Genomic DNA, 15681 nt, shown 5'->3' with positions numbered 1-15681 from the left:
ATATATACGTATATTTTTTTCTGTGTTTTCCAAACAGTGTGTGCCAGTTGTTTCGAAACTACAATTCCCAGCATGCTCAGCCAGCTAAAGCCTGTCTGGGCATGCTGGGAGTTGTAGTTTAGCTAAATCTATTTAAACACTGTTTTGTAAACACTGATCACATCACAAATAGTTCACAGCACACATGCACACACACTAGATATATATACATATATATATATATATATATATATATATATATATATACTTACTTTTACTGAGAGCTTGCTGGGGGCAGAGAATACTTCAGCCGCTAGGTGTTCATGGCCAACTCTGTGCTTCCTGGGGCCTGTAGAGTATCTCTATTATCAGCCAACAGGCAGATACGCTGTGTGACATCTACCAGCAGAAGGATGATGGGGGAGCTGGGAAAAGGGGGGGGGGAATTGTTAAAGGACCCCGGCCTCTCCCTGCCAGCACTATGTGAACGGCCTCTGCTAAGAGCCTTTAAGAAGCAGCGAGGCTCAATTCCAAATAGTGCTGGTTGCACTCCCACACTCATTCCCCCAAGCTACAAACACTGTAGCAGCCACAGGGGGCCCTGGGCATCTGCCCTTTTTTGCCCTCCCCCCCCCCTTTTGGCCCTGGCTGGGACCCCCTTGATCACATAATGGGACTCCCTTGTAGCTATGTTTAAAAGCCACATAGTGAGTGAATGACGCAGTGGCTGAGCGGGTGCACAACAGCAGACCATAATTTTTATTTTTTTTCAAACAAGTTTTTATTGGTTTTCCAAAAACATATTCAGTAAACAATGGTTGTAGTGCATAAGACGACGGAGGACTCAGCCGCAGCCAACAGCAGACCATTATTTAATTTTAGTGATTTAGCATAACAATTACTGCAGAGGTAATGTAAAGCAATTCCTATAGAAACCAATCAGAATCCAGCTAACTTTATTTCCAAATTACCGTATGTTTGTAGAATCAGCATGCAAAATAATTTTGAATACCTGTTTGCATTTCCTCACCTAGGGAGCAGCCACAGCTATAATAAAAGCATTGAATGATGTTGGATGTCTAAAGCCTAAGTATCCATTTTTAAGTGTAAAACAGTCAGCCCTGCTGTACATTGCATATCACCTAAAAGGTAAGAAAAAACATAACAAGCTGGATATAGCTACATGACCCCTATTGAAGAGAGGGGTATTCCTATCTGCAAGATCACATTCTAAGTTCATGTAATGTTATAGAGGGAGATTAATCAAAACCCGTGTAGAGGAAGAGTGGTGCACTTGCCCATAGCAACCAATCAGATTGCTTCTTTCTTTTTTTAAACACCTCTAAAAAATGAAAGAAGCGATCTGGTTACTATGGGCAACTGCACCTGTTCTGGACGTTCCTCTCTCTCTCTGTTATTTACAGGTGGAAGTCTTGGTTACAGATCACTGCTCTGCATCTCCTCCCCTGGCTTCCCTAGGCTCAAACAGCCAGGTGGGATATCCCCTTTAACATCCAGGATCAGAACATTATAATCACTGCTAGGCTTCTACTGTGATCATTATGACCTACCTATATGTTATGATGCCTCCATGCAAAACAGTCCATTATGTACTGGTGCCTCATGGTACCTTAAAGGGTTAGGCCATGTTCACACGGGGGAGTTTCCAAGTGGAATTCTGCGGAAACATTCTACTTGGAAATTTTGCTGAAGCAGAGTCCCATTGATTTCAATAGGACTTTGCTGCACTGTGCACACAGCGATTTCAGTGTCTGCAAAAACAATGAACATGTTCATCGTTTCTGCAAATTCCGCTCAGAAATGCATTGCCATCTATGATGAAGAGAAGGAAAATGGGGGGGCTCAACCTGATCAAATAATCAAATGGGGTGCTACTCAGTGTTGAAGGAAACACAATATCAATAGTAAGAAAAAGACATCACTGAAAGATAGCAGCACACCAGGTAATACCAATTGAAATTAATTTATTAGTACACTTCAGTACAAAAAACAGATTGCACATACAGGGTTAAACAATTATAAAACACACACATTAGAAACCATTAAAAACCTGGCTAAGAGCCAGTGCACAACTAAGGGGAGGGGCCATGAACCCCCTCACCTAAATAGACACCTGTCCTCTATGGTCAATTAAATAGCAAGTCAGAACCTAGCATATAATAAATCAATATCACTATGGAGAAACCAAGCCAGGGCAACACCTATACTTGCATGTCCTGTAAGCAGGGCCAGATTAAGACTGCCTGGAAGACGGAGCACTTCATTAGGACTCGGGGTACCTAACTGGGTTTAAACCATTCTTACGAGCGGAGAACGGGTTAAATCCCATGAGTCCTGATTGATACAGGCAGCCAGGACCCACGGCTAATGGGCCGATGCCCGGCATTAACCCTTTAGACGCCATGATCAAAATTGATTTCAGCATCTAAAGTGAAAGTAAAACTATCCCGGAAGCTCAGCGGAGCTGATTGGGACTATCGCAACAGAATTGCGATGTCCCGATCAGCTTACTGGAATGACGGGAGGGTCCTCACCTGCCTCCTCCTCATCCGATCAGCGATCTACTGCTCCATGCCTGGAGCAGCAGAGCGCCGATAACACTGATCAATGCTATGCTATGGCATAGCATTGATCAGTGTATGCAATCAGAAGATTGCATGGTATAGTTCCCTAAGGGGGTTATAAAAAGTAAAAAGTGGTTAAAAAAAATAAGAGAATAAATGTGAATAAGCCCTCCCTAACAAAAGTTTGAATCACCCCCCTTTTCCTATTTTTTTAATAAAATAATGTAATAAACAAAAAATTATGATATGTAGTACCGCTGCATGCGTAAATGTCCGAACTATTAAAATATAAGGTTAGCTAAAAGTGCACTGCGTAGAAACGGAAGCCCTAAAAAGTTGCAAAATGTCGTTATTAAATTTTTTTTCTATTTCACCCCACAATTTCTTTTGTTTTGTTTTTGTTTTTTGGTGACGCAAAAAATAAGCCCTTAGGCTACGTTCACATAGCCGGTTGTCTCTGGCAGTGTGAAGCCCGTTATCTTAGGATCAAGAAAAGCCAGAGAAAAAATAGAGCTTGCACCGTCTTTTTCTCCGGCTTTTCCGGCAGCTATTGAATACAATGGGGTCTATCTTTATTTGCTGGTATGCTCCTGCAAAATTATGGTCAGCAAACTGCAAAAAAAAAGGGAGTTTGACGGACGAATTTGCCAGAGCATACTGGCAGTGTGAAAGGGGCCTTATTTGGGTCTGTAGGTGCAAAATTTAACACATTATGATTTTTAGAAGATGAGGAGGAAAAAACGAAAGTGCAAAAATGAAGATTGTTTTGAGTTCTTAACCCCTTAAGGACGCAGGACGTACTCAAACGGCCCCTTTTCCGAGTCCTTAAGGACTCAGGACGTTTGAGTACGTCCTGTCAAATCCCGGCCCCCCGCCGCTAGCTGGAGGGGAGCCGGTGCCCGATGCCTGCTGAAATCGTTCAGCAGGCATCGGGGCATATCGCCCAGGGGGGTAATTATGCCCCCCCATGTCGGCGATGGCCGCAGATCGCTGGACAATTCAGTCCAGCGATCTGCGGCAGATTCCGGGTCAATCGGGTCTCCAGTGACCCGGTGACCCGGAATTACAGGCTGTTCGGGGCCGTCTCCGACGGCCCCGAACAACCAGAGCCTGCAGGGGTGAGGTGGCACTGGTGCCACCTCACGATCGCCCTGATTCGTCGGCCGGATTACCGGCCGACCAATCAGGACGCCTGCTGCGGGTGTCACTCCCGCAACCCGCTCCGCCCCTCTTCCGGAGGACGTGAGCGGGTGCGGGACGTGCACCCCAGGTGCTGGGGACCCCAATCCCCGGCGTCAATGTTGGGATCGGGGGCCCCAGTAGCGACCGCCGCGGCGGCGACGACGAGGGACTGAACTGTGCGGCGAGGATCGTTGGAGGTGAGTGACAGCCTTCTGCTGTTGCTTAGCAACAGCTCCAAGCATGCAAAAAGGGCATGCTGGGAGCTATAGTTATGCAACAGCAGGAGGCAGACCACCACAACTCCCAGCATGCCCTTATGGGCATGCTGGGACTTATAGTATTGCAACAGCTGGAGGCACATTTTTTCTATGGAAAAGTGTACCTTCAGCTGTTGTGTAACTACAACTCCCAGCTTGCTCAATCAGCTAAAGTGCATGCTGGGAGTTGTAGTGGTGCATCTGGTGGTTGCATAACTACAACTCCCAGCATGCCCGTTGGCTGTCGGTGACTGCTGGGAGTTGTAGTTTTGCAACAGCTGAAGGCACACTGAGTTATGTAGCAAACCAGTGTGTCTCCAGCTGTTGCATAACTACAGTCCCCAGCATCCCCAGCCAAAGTAGTATGCCTCCAGCTGTTGCATAACTACAAGACCCAGCATGCCCTTCCGCTGTCCGTACATGCTGGGGGTTGTAGCTTTTGCAACAGCTGAAGGCACACTGGTTGCAAAACACTGAGTTTGTTACCAAACTCGGTGTTTCACAACCAGTGTGCCTCCAGCTGTTGCAAAACTACAACTCCCAGCATGCACTGATAGACCGTACATGCTGGGAGTTGTAGTTTTGCAACAGCTGGATGTCCCCCCCCCCCCAATGTGAACTTACAGGGTACACTCACATGGGCGGAGGATTACAGCAAGTATCCGGCTGCAAGTTTGAGCTGCGGCAAATTTTCTGCCGCAGCTCAAACTGCCAGCGAGAAACTACTGTGAACCCCCCGCCCGTGCGACTGTACCCTAAAAACACTACACTAACACACAATAAAAAGTAAAAAACACTACGTATACACATACCCCTATACAACCCCCCTCCCCTCCCCAATAAAAATGAAAAACGTCTGGTACGCCACTGTTTCCAAAACGGAGCCTCCAGCGGTTGCAAAACTACAACTCCCAGTTACCAGATAGCCACTGACTGTCTAGGCATGCTTGGAGTTTTACAACAGCTGGAGGCACCCTGTTTGGGAATCACTGGCGTAGAATACCCCTATGTCCACCCCTATGCAAGTCCCTAATTTAGGCCTCAAATGCGCATGGCGCTCTCACTTTGGAGCCCTGTCGTATTTCAAGGCAACATTTTAGGGTCACATATGGGGTATCGCCGTACTCGGGAGAAATTGTGTTACAAATTTTGGGGGGTATTTTCTGCTTTTACCCTTTTTAAAAATGTAAAATTTTTGGGAAAAGAGGCATTTTAGGTAAAAAAAAAAAAAAATTTTTACATATGCAAAAGTCGTGAAACACCTGTGGGGTATTAAGGTTCACTTAACCCCTTGTTATGTTCCCCGAGGGGTCTATTCCCCGAGGGGTCTAGTCTCCAAAATGTGATGCCATGTGTTTTTTTTTTTTTGCTGTCCTGGCACCATAGGGGCTTCCTAAATGCGACATGCCCCCAGAGCAAAATTTGCTTTCAAAAAGCCAAATGTGACTCCTTCTCTTCTGAGACCTGTAGTGCGCCAGCAGTGCACTTTTCACCCCCATATGGGGCGTTTTCTGATTCGGGAGAAATTGGGCTTCAAATTTTGGGGGGTATTTTCTGCTTTAACCCTTTGTAAAAATGTAAATTTTTTGGGAAACCAAGCATTTTAGGTAAATTTTTTTTTTTTTTTTTACATATGCAAAAGTTGGGAAACCCCTGTGGGGTATTAAGGTTCACTTTACCCCTTGTTACGTTCCCCAAGGGGTCTAGTTTCCAAAATGGTATGCCATGTGTTTTTTTTTGCTGTCCTGGCACCATAGGGGCTTCCTAAATGCGGCATGCCCCCAGAGCAAAATTTCCTTCAAAAAAGCCAAATGTGACTCCTTCTCTTCTGAGACCTGTAGTGCGCCAGCAGAGCACTTTTCACCCCCATATGGGGTGTTTTCTGAATCGGGAGAAATTGGGCTTCAAATTTTGGGGGGGTATTTTCTGCTTTAACCCTTTGTAAAAATGTTAATTTTTTGGGAAACCAAGCATTTTAGGTAATTTTTTTTTTTTTTTTACATATGCAAAAGTTGTGAAACCCCTGTGGGGTATTAAGGTTCACTTTACCCCTTGTTATGTTCCCCAAGGGGTCTAGTTTCCAAAATGGTATGCCATGTGGGGTTTTTTTGCTGTTCTGGCACCATAGGGGCTTCCTAAATGTGACATGCCCCCCAAAAACCATTTGTCGCTCCTTCCCTTCTGAGCCCTCTACTGCGCCCGCCGAACAATTAACATAGACATGTGAGGTATGTGCTTACTCGAGAAAAATTGGGTTTCAAATACAAGTAAAAATTTTCTCCTTTTTACCCCTTGCAAAAATTCAAAAATTGGGTCTACAAAAACATGCGAGTGTAAAAAATGAAGATTGTGAATTTTCTCCTTCACTTTGCTGCTATTCCTGTGAAACACCTAAAGGGTTAAAACGCTGACTGAATGTCATTTTGAATACTTTGGGGGTGCAGTTTTTATAATGGGGTCTTTTATGGGATATTTCTAATATGAAGACCCTTCAAATCCACTTCAAACCTGAACTGGTCCCTGAAAAAAAGCGAGTTTCAAAATTTTGTGAAAAATTGGAAAATTGCTGCTGAACTTTGAAGCCCTCTGGTGTCTTCCAAAAGTAAAAACACGTCAATTTTATGATGCAAACATAAAGTAGACATATTGCATATGTGAATTAAAAAAAAATTATTTTGAATATCCATTTTCCTTACAAGCAGAGAGCTTCAAAGTTAGAAAAATGCAAAATTTTCTAATTTTTCATCAAATTTTGGGATTTTTCACCAAGAAAGGATGCAAGTTACCATAAAATTTTACCACTATGTTAAAGTAGAATATGTCACGAAAAAACTATCTCGGAATCAGATTGATAACTAAAAGCATTCCAGAGTTATTAATGTTTAAAGTGACAGTGGTCAGAATTGCAAAAAATGGCTGAGTCCTTAAGGTGAAAATGGGCTCAGTCCTGAAGGGGTTAAAGGGGTTATCCAGGAAAAAACTTTTTTATATATATATCTCAACTGGCTCCAGAAAGTTAAACAGATTTGTAAATTACTTCTATTAAAAAATCTTAATCCTTTCAGTACTTATGAGCTTCTGAAGTTAAGGTTGTTCTTTTCTGTCTAAATCCTCTCTGATGACACCTGTCTCGGGAAACGCCCAGTTTAGAAGCAAATCCCCATAGCAAACCTCTTCTAAACTGGGCGTTTCCCGAGACAGGTGTCATCAGAGTGCACTTAGACAGAAAAGAACAACCTTAACTTCAGAAGCTCATAAGTACTGAAAGGATTAAAATATTTTAATAGAAGTTATTTACAAATCTGTTTAACTTTCTGGAGCCAGTTGATATATATAAAAAAAAGTTTTTTTCCTGGAATACCCCTTTAAGGTGAAAATGGGCTGAATCCCTAAGGGGTTAATGTTTTTTCTGTTGGTATTACATTTATTTTGCATTCTTATTTTGCAAATAGTCTTTAACATGGATTCTTGTTAATTCATCCTGTAATCTCCTAGCATACAATCCACAGAACTCAGATTATGTACGAAAGAAATACAAGAAGAAAATGGAGCAGTTTGTGGAGTGCTGTGAACTCATTACTTACCTTGGAAACAAGATGACTCACAAATACAAAGAACCTCAGAAGAGACCTATTGACTTTGACTATAAAATGCAGTCTTTTCTTTCACTTAGAAATGTGAATCCAACATGTATTTAACTGATATAGACATACAAAACAAAACTAAATGTGTATTCGGTTTTTCATGTATATAATAAAAAATATTTAATAATTTGATAGCCTGTTTGCTCATCTTTGATGTTTAATATTTACTGTTACTAAATGTACACTAACACCATAACATTAAACCAAATGCCTAATATTGTGTACGCACCCCACCTGCTACCAGTTGAGTCATATAAAAAGTAGACGTCCAAAACAGTACATCCAATTTTTATTACAACTTGTGGTGTTTCAGGGTAGAAGCTTCTTGAACAAAGAAAAGCTTCTACACTGAAACATTGCGAGGTGTAATATAAAGAAACACAGTATTTAGATAATCTATCTCAGACATTTTACTTCTTTGGGCTTTAAAGTATTACTGTCATTGCTACAAACTTTTGACATGTCAATCATGAGCTATAGCCAGGTTAGCATGCGACAGCGCGTTTCACTCCCCAACTGGCCTTAAAAGTTAGTAGAAATGAGTTACACTTTACTCTGGATCCTGTATGGCAAGTAGTGCACTGTCTACTTTGTCTTACCAGTACTGCTATATATTTTGGACTCTGCTAGCAACAAGTAATTAGCAGAAGAGCCTTTAAGTCTTGTAAGTGGTAAAGCCTTCATGGTCAGTAGTGTATTTTGGCTTTGAGATGCCCTAGGCTTGGCAAAACTTGGGCATCCTTCTCTATGACATGTGCCACATGGAACTGCATGTAATGGGGTTTTGGGTGTGTCCACCTGTATCAATGGCATAACACAGAGTCAAACAAGGTATTGTGGATATCGGTTTCCCTTACCCACCTACGAGCACACCTGCGGCCCACCCATATCTTTGTCCTAATGGTTGTTGGTTCACATCTATGTCCTGCAGATGTGTCTTCATGGGGCACATCTGCTACCAGCAGCCACTGTTGCTCCTAAAGAGTTAGCGTTGGACATTATTATAAATTCGAAAAGCAAAAAAAAGAAGATGGCGGCACATTTTTGCTGCTTCCAAAACATTAACCATAAGAACGGACTATTCACTTGCTGCCTAATACATGCCACCCCTTGACGGTCACCATTGTCACAAGATAACCAATGTTCTACACTTCACTTAGTGGTATTGCTAATCTGTATATACGGTACATTTTGGAAGGTATTCATTCCTTCCCACCAGACCCGCTACTACAATGTTTCCCAAACAGGGTGCCTCTGGCTGTGCGGACATGCTGGGAGTTGTGGTTTTGCAACAGCTAAAGGCAACCTGGTTAGGGAACACTGCTGTACTTTGGTTGGAGAGGTTCTCTTTCACCAAAATAAATTTGTAAAAAAAAAGTTGTAATTATTATGGAAACATGTATTTATACATATGTATATTTTATTTTTTTATGAAGTATACTTTATGTAATTAGATCTTAGTGTTTATAAACTTTTACCTTAACTGGTATATGATCAGTCAGTTTTTAGCAGAACCATTTCCACTTGATTGAAAATAAGGGTCATATTCTTTCTGTGCCTGTAATTTCTCTTCATATACATTTGTTACTTTTATAATTGTTTAGTTTTGTACTATTAGGGTAGGGTCGTATGTTCCGTTTTTTACTGTGTATTTGCTTCTGCGTATTTTCCTACCCATTGAAGTCAATGGGTATCACAATACGCAGCTGATTTTGCTATTTATTGACTTATTGGGTAGGAAAATATGCAGCAGCAAAATACGGCAAGTGTGACCTTACCCTTTAGCCTTATTCAAAGAGCACATATGGTTATTTTTAATCAGAGCCTTTCTATAGCTGTTCTGAGTTTAGATCAGGTTAAACCTCGGTGGCAAATTAAAGGTTACTATTTTTCGTACCTGTCTATTAAGGTGGTCCATTAAAGGGGTATTCCAGGAAAAAACTGGCTACAGAAAGTTGAACAAATTTGTAAATTACTTCTATTAAATCTTAATCCTTCCAGTAGTTATCAGCTGCTGAAGTTGAGTTGTTCCTTTCTTTCTGACAATAGTGCTCTCTGCTGACACCTCTGCTTGTCTCAGTAACTGTCCGAAGCATTAGAGGTTTGCTTTGGGGATTTGCTCCTACTCTGGACAGTTCCTGAGACAAGCAGAGGTGTCAGCAGAGAGCACTGTTTTCAGAAAGAAAAGAACACCCCCTGAGGAAGTTGCCGGGGGGCACCTGCCTGGTCACTCCTCCATCGACCGTCCTGTGCTATCTTACTACATTACCACTACAGGTTGTATATGGGTTATGTACTTTTGAGATGAACTATGCAATAATGTGGTAGTTTGTATGACTATCATTGTGACGTTGGTTTACACATTGTAATAGGCAGGTGCCCTGGGTGGAGTTCCCCTTGTTTAGGGGGCTCCCCCTTTTTGTGCGGTTGGCCGTTGTTGGCCCTTTTAAGTGTTTTTAACTACCGTATTTATCGGGGTATACCACGCACCGGCCTATAACACGCACCCTCAAAAAAATTTTTTTTACCCAAATATCCTTGGTAAAATGAGGGTGCGTGTGTGCGCGTGTATACCCCGATACACCCCCAGGAAAGGCAGGGGGAGAGAGGCCGTCGCTGCCCGCTTCTCTCCCCCTGCCTTTCCTGGGGTCTAGAGCCCTGCTGCCGGCCCTTCTCTCCCCCTGGCTATCGGCGCCGCTGCCCGTTCTGTCCCCCTGACTATCGGTGCCGGCGCCCCATTGCCGGCGCTGACAGCCAGGGGGAGAGAAGCGGCGCTGACAGCCAGGGGGAGAGAAGGGGCAGCGGCACCCATTGCCGGCGCTGCTGCCCCGTTGCCTCCCCCCATCCCCGGTGGCATAATTACCTGTTGCCGGGGTCGGGTCCGCGCTGCTGCAGGCCTCCGGCGTGCGTCCCCTGCGTCGTTGCTATGCGCTGCACGGCACGGCGCATGACGTCAGTGCGCCGCGCCGTGCATAGCAACGACGCATGGGACGCACGCCGGAGGCCTGCAGCAGCGCGGACCCGACCCCGGCAACAGGTAATTATGCTACCGGGGATGGGGGGAGGCAACGGGGGAGCGGCGCCGGCAATGGGTGCCGCTGCCCCTTCTCTCCCCCTGGCTGTCGGCGCCGCTTCTCTCCCCCTGGCTATCGGCGCCGGCAATGGGGCGCCGGCACAGATAGTCAGGGGTACAGAACGGGCAGCGGTGCTGATAGCCAGGGGGTGAGAAGGGCCGGCAGCAGGGCTCTAGACCCCAGGAAAGGCAGGGGGAGAGAAGCGGGCAGCGATGGCCTCTCTCCCCCTGCCTTTCCTGGGGGTGTATCGGCGTATAACACGCACATAGACTTTAGGCTAAAAATTTTAGCCTAAAAAGTGCGTGTTATACGCCGATAAATACGGTATACTGTCTGACTTTTGATATGTGTTAATAAAAAGGAGATTTTTTTATGCATACCGTAAAATCTCTCTCAAAGGATCCATTGGGGACACAGACCATGGGGACACAGACCATGGGTATATGCTGCTGTCACTAGGAGGCTTGACACTATGGCAACAAGAAAAGTCGGCTCCTCCCAGCAGGGTATACCCGCCCACAGGCACCTGAGGTAATCAGTTTTAGTCCCAGAGCAATAGGAGAAGACCGACAGGTCAAGAGACAAACACCAACTGACCGAGCAATCAGAAGAAAAGGCAACTGAACACACCTTCGGACAGATAACTGAAATAGGAACACCAGAAAAAAGGGTGGGAGAAAGATTTTATGGTAAGCATAAAAAATCGGCTCCATTGGGGGACACAGACCATGGGATGTACCAAAGCCATCCCTTGGGTGGGTAAGGAATCAGACAAGTGGACGGTTGGACCACCGCCGTCTGCAACATCTTACAGCCCAGAGTAGCATCAACTGATGCGAAGGTATGAATCTGGTAGCACCTTGAGAAAGAGTGCAAAGACAACCACGCGGACACCTTACAGAACTGCCAAAGCCACGTAGCCGAGGCCCAGGATGCCCCGAAAAACGGGTGGAATGAGCCAAAACCCTGAAGGGTGGGATCTTCCCCTTGCAGCGATAAGCTCCCAAAATGGTTGTCTTGTCCAACGACCACAACAGGTTGTGGAACAAACGCTTCCAGGGATGAGAAGGGACCAGACAAAAGGACGGTAGGACGATGTTCTCATTGAGATGAAAAAGCCAAAACCATATTAGGTACGTTGGACGGACCTGGACGGAAAACAAAACAACATGTCCTGGTATACAACCAGGAAGGGAGAACGGCAGGAGAGAGCTGCCAGCTCTGACACCCTCCTAACAGAGGGAAGAGCAATAAGGAACGCCACCTTCCGGGGAAGGAGGCGAAGATAAATGTCCCTGAGAGATTCAAAAGGGGGGCCTTGCAGGGCATCTAAGACCAAGTGCAAGTCCCAAGGGAAAAAAGGGGACTGATAAGGAGGGGCAGCTTGTGCCACTCCCTGAACTAGGTTAGGACATGATAATTGAACGCCAGAGAACGTTGAAAAAGAATGGAAACGGCCGAACCTTTGACCCCTAAGGGAGCTGAAAGCCAACCACGACCGGAGAAAAAGGCTGAGTTTCACACCAACAGAAATAAAGCCGCCAGGTATGGTGGTAAATCTTTGCAGAGGAAGGCTTGTGAGCCCTCAGCATGGTGCGAACCACTTGGGAAGAGAAACCGCGGGTCCTCAGAACCGCTGTCTCAACCGCCACGCCGTCAAAAGCAGAGGCGGCAAATAGGGGTGGCACAGGAGACCTGATATGAGGTCTGGACGATAGGGAAGGTGCAGAGGTAAGTAGTTCCGGTGCCTGACCACGACGACATACCATGCCTGCCGGGGCCAGTCTGGGCCACGAGAATGGCGGGAACGCCCTCTGCTGTGAGTTTCCTCAGAACCCCGAAAAGAGAGGAAGGGGAGGAAACAGATAAGGTAGGGCAAAGCCCGACCAATAAACAGATAAGGTAGGGCAAAGCCCGACCAAGAGAGAGGAACGCTTGGTTGTGGCGGGACGTGCAGAGGTCCACGCCTGGAGTGCCCCAGAGGTTTCAGATCACTGCAAACACCTCCGGATGTAGGGACCACTCGCCTTAGACGGCTGAGGACTGGCTGAAAAAGACCACATCCCAGAGACGCCCCGAATGAAGAGCGCTGAGATGGCCGGAAACCTGAGTTCCGCCCAGAAGGGAATTTCCCAAGAAGCAAGCAAAGAAAGGATTGCCCTAGGCGCCAACATGTTGAAGGGGAAAAGGGCTTCTCGAGGGACCAAGGCCCCAGACCGGCCGGTCCTTGAAAACACCTCCCCAGCCCGACAGACTGGCAGGGAGGGGCAGGAAGGAGCGCCCCCGAAAAAGCAGGGAGGAAACGAAGCCACCATAGAAGGGACCGACAAGACTGTTGAGAGAGAACGATCTTGCGGTCGAGAGACAATGGAGACCTGTCCCACCGGAAGAGAATCACCAGTTGAATAGGTCAGTGATGAAACTGGGCAAATGGGACGGCCTCCACGGCCGCTGCTAACCGACCCAGGACATCCATGCAAAAGCGAATGGAAAGTGGAGCAGGGTGCCGAAGTCATCGGACTCCGGTCGGCGGAGTCGAAGCGGGCAGAGGCCGCGTCGAACTGGAGCCCCAGGAGAGCGGTTGGACTTGTCCCGATTGACCATCCAACCGAAGTGAGACAAGGTCTGGAGGTTGAGACTAAGATTCTCCAGGATCTGGGCCCTGGCTGGAGCTCTGATCAGGATGTCGTCCAAGTAAGGAATCACGGAAACAACTGTTGTCCGTAAAAGGGCTATCACAGGCGCCAGGACTTTGGTAAAGGTCCGCAGAGAAGTGTTCAGACCGAACTGGAGAGCCGCAATAGAAAATGACCGTCCAGAACTGCAAAGCGGAGGTACCGCTGATGACCGGAACAATGAGATGTGGAGGCAGGCATCCTTGATGTCCACCGAGGAACAAAAACTCCCCATGAACCAGGGACGCCAACACCGAACGGAGAGACTCCATTTGGGATGGGAAAGCAGAAGATGCTGGCTGAGATACTCGAGAACCAAGATTGGGTGAACAGAAACGCCTTTCTTGGGGACCACAAAGAGATTGGAATAAACCTTGAAAACGTTCCCCTGAAGGAACCGGGACAATTACTCCCTGTTTAAAAAAGGAGCTGGATCCTGAATGTGTGTGGTCCAGGCATCCCAGAAGAGTAAGAGGCTAACAACCACCCGAGAAAGGTTGGCGGGTGGGGGGCGACCCTTCAGACCGAGGAAGGCCTATGGGTGCCTGATGGGGCCGCAAAACGGCTGGAATGGATAGCCGACCTCTGGGAGGGACAGGTCCGAAAGGAGGGAGCCCTCTTCCCTTGAAGGCACCAAAGGTCCGCAGAACCCGAAGGAGGACTTACGACGGAAAGCGGTTCTGTGAGCCTTATATAGAGGTAAGAAAGAACTCTTTTCTGCCTTCTGTGGACTTCCTGAGGGCGGCGTCCACATTCCAGGCTTTCAGCCACATGGAGGGACGGTGGCTACCAGGTAGCTTGTGGCAAAGGCAGCACAGTGGCTGCGCATGGAAGCAGAACACAGAAAATTTCCAGCTGCGGAGCATCGGAGAGCTAGATTAAATAAATCCTCCAGAGGTATCTTAAAGACTACCCTGGCGGAGATGGGAGCCCATACTGAAAGGGCCCGTGACACCCAGGCTGAAGCAAAAGCTGTCTCAAAGACAAAGTTTGCCAAAGTCTCCACCTTCATGTCCGCTGGATCTTTGAAGGCAGGCGCATCAGCAAACGGCCACGTAGGTGCCTTAGAGAGGCGGGAGACCGGCAGATCCACAGTTGGAGAGGTGGTCAACCGAGCAATGAGGTCCTTGGCGAAGGGATATCGCGCTTGAACCTTCTTCATTTCCTGAAACTTCAGGGTGCCTACAGGCGGATACCAGCAGGGCGTAAAATTCAGCGTGAGAGCTGAAGGTCTTGGGTACCGGTTGGGCACAAAAAACAGGAGACTCCTGGAGCCACGTCTGAAGTTCCTGGGTCCTTTAGATGGAAGGGGTCTCTTATGGCCGAAACCAATGAGTACACCACATCAGGCATCCGTGCGTTCCTTTGAGTCGGAGGCCGAATCAGAAACCTCATCCACAAGTTCTCCAGGTGAATGGGAACGAGGTGAGGCAGCCCTGGAAGAGGTCGGGCACGATGAGAGGAAACTTCTGGACCACGTCCGAAGTTCCTGGGTCCTTTATCTGGAAGGTGTCTCTTATGTCCGAAACCAATGAGTACACCACATCAGGCATATCCGTGCGGTCCTCTGAGTCAGAGGCCGAATCAGAAACCTCATCCACAAGTTCTCCGGGTGAATGGGAACGAGGTGAGGCAGCCCTGGAGGTTGGGCACGATAAAAGGAAACTTCTGGAGCCACGTCCGAAGTTCCTGGGTCCTCTAAATGGAAGGTGTCTCTTATGGCCGAAACCAATGAGTGCACCATGTCCGACATATCCGTGCGGTCCTCTTCTTGTCCGCTGGTGAACCAGAGTCCCAAGCGGAAACTTCATCCACAAGTTCTCCAGGTGAATGGGAACGTGTGAGGCGGCCTTGGGAGAGAGACTGACCTGGTACGCGGGTCTGGAGAGCCAGAGCGGCGACCATGGGAGCATCCTCTAGGGGAGTGACACTTGCTACAAGCTGGAGTAACGGGGCGATGCCTGTGAGGGGAGCGCCTGTGCCTGCCGGGCCGGTGTAGGGAGGACATCTCCAAGGCAGTCACCACAGAACGGGAGACCTGAGCCAAGTCGGATATAGACTGGGAGAGGGAGGAAACCCAGGCTGGAGGGGCGGCCGAACCCACCGGGTCTGGAAGAGCATCCGGGGTAGAAATAGCAGGGGGGTCTGGGGGAGCAGTGGTGCAGGCAGAACAAGAGGGTTCAGTAGAACCAGAAAGAAATTTTTGAGTTACAGCTTTACAAGTGTAATAAGTAACTACGGGCTAGTTATCTGTTGGGAGAGAGTACCACGTACCACATCTCCCA

The 15681-nt window shown here is 47.0% G+C and overlaps 1 protein-coding gene across 6 annotated transcripts in view; it reads left to right on the top strand.

Moving 5' to 3' along the window:
- The window catches only part of AK9 (adenylate kinase 9), a 207925-nt gene extending 200146 nt beyond the window's left edge, over positions 1-7779 (top strand). For all 6 annotated transcript variants that reach the window (XM_056566303.1, XM_056566304.1, XM_056566302.1 and 3 more), the window contains 2 exons: positions 1014-1128; positions 7499-7779. In XM_056566303.1, coding sequence (XP_056422278.1) covers positions 1014-1128; positions 7499-7701 — 318 coding nt within the window. In that variant the 3' untranslated portion in view covers positions 7702-7779. The remainder of the gene's footprint in view (positions 1-1013; positions 1129-7498) is intronic.
- Positions 7780-15681: the final 7902 nt, after the last annotated feature.

Source organism: Hyla sarda, chromosome 3 (genome assembly GCF_029499605.1).
Source record: "Hyla sarda isolate aHylSar1 chromosome 3, aHylSar1.hap1, whole genome shotgun sequence".
Lineage (NCBI taxonomy): Eukaryota > Metazoa > Chordata > Amphibia > Anura > Hylidae > Hyla > Hyla sarda.
This window is presented reverse-complemented; position numbering and strand designations above follow the sequence as displayed.